Below are 993 nucleotides of genomic sequence, written 5' to 3' on the forward strand. Positions count from 1 at the left end.
AAAACATCTCCCACGTTTTGCATGCTTGATGTTAAAAAACTAAATATACTCCAGAAAATATGGTGTATGATTGGTAGACGAAGTCCTGTGCAATGAAATATCATTAGTAATAAATACTCCTCTTTAGTTTTACATGAGTTCAAGCACAAAATTACTACATTTTCCAGGTTATTGTTTCGAGTCAGACAGGAAGTTTTCAGTGAGCTGTTAACTGGAGATTCACTTCCACCAAATCTTTGAATCAGTCAGTTGTTCACTCTTGCATAAATGCGATCAGATCAGTCCAATTCATGAATGAATCCTTCAGTGTGATTTGTGAACTAAATTGAACATCATTATTGCATCTCAGAGCAGGTGTTGATTTTTATTTTTCATTTGGAAATCAAATGGAACAATATCGTTTTTTCGTATATCATTGATGCTTGAGTAACACGGGCTGAAATCTGTGCTGTTCTTTCAGAGACACTATCACCCTATGGTGAGGAAGTTTGCGGCTCATCTGATGAAAGGCGCCCCTAGTGAAGGGTCAGGTGCTCTCAGCATGGAGCTCAGCAGAAGGTACAGAAGCAACCGCCTCTTTTTCAGTGGTTCATTTTGATTAAGATGGATATGACGATTTTTCATTGTATTTCTCAGGACTCCAGTGCAGCTGTTTGAAGACTACAGTGTTAAAGACATGACCTTCAACCCTCCTGTTGCAGGACCGCCCTCAAAGAAAAAGGTCTTCTTTCCGTCAAGCTAACAATGCTTTTAATAGTTCTGTCCTGTAGTTTTATCTTCTAAATATTTATTCCGCTTGTGTTGCAGGAACATTTCACAATCGGTGATGCGTTTTTAGATTCGGAGCTGAAGACGCTGATTGATGCTGCGCTTCAAAATGAGCGCGAGCAGACGAGTCTAGACTTCACATCACAACACACAGAGCAGGAAACATCAATTTAAGAGCTGAAAAGCTGTTTTGTATACAATAAATGCTCCAAGATACCAGCAGAG

General features: G+C 39.4%; 1 protein-coding gene across 1 annotated transcript; it reads left to right on the forward strand.

Moving 5' to 3' along the window:
* Positions 1 to 430: 430 nt before the first annotated feature.
* On the forward strand, positions 431 to 987 carry LOC107682666 (nucleolar complex protein 3 homolog). The gene is made up of 3 exons (XM_016478836.1): positions 431 to 558; positions 637 to 721; positions 808 to 987. Exons 1-3 carry the CDS (start codon positions 476 to 478, stop codon positions 940 to 942), a joined length of 303 nt encoding a protein of 100 aa, XP_016334322.1. The 5' UTR covers positions 431 to 475; the 3' UTR covers positions 943 to 987.
* The last annotated feature ends 6 nt before the right edge of the window (positions 988 to 993 follow it).

The sequence above is a fragment of the Sinocyclocheilus anshuiensis genome, unplaced genomic scaffold (assembly GCF_001515605.1).
Source record: "Sinocyclocheilus anshuiensis isolate Anshui unplaced genomic scaffold, SAMN03320099.WGS_v1.1 C32450130, whole genome shotgun sequence".
Classification (NCBI taxonomy): Eukaryota; Metazoa; Chordata; class Actinopteri; order Cypriniformes; family Cyprinidae; genus Sinocyclocheilus; species Sinocyclocheilus anshuiensis.

Excerpts from the sequence above, each read along its gene's own strand:
- LOC107682666 (XM_016478836.1), top strand. The coding sequence starts at position 476 with ATGGTGAGGAAGTTTGCGGCTCATCTGATGAAAGGCGCCCCTAGTGAA. Across the intron at positions 559-636 it reads AGCATGGAGCTCAGCAGAAG|GACTCCAGTGCAGCTGTTTG; the intron begins GTACAGAAGCAA and ends TGTATTTCTCAG. Across the intron at positions 722-807 it reads GACCGCCCTCAAAGAAAAAG|GAACATTTCACAATCGGTGA; the intron begins GTCTTCTTTCCG and ends CTTGTGTTGCAG.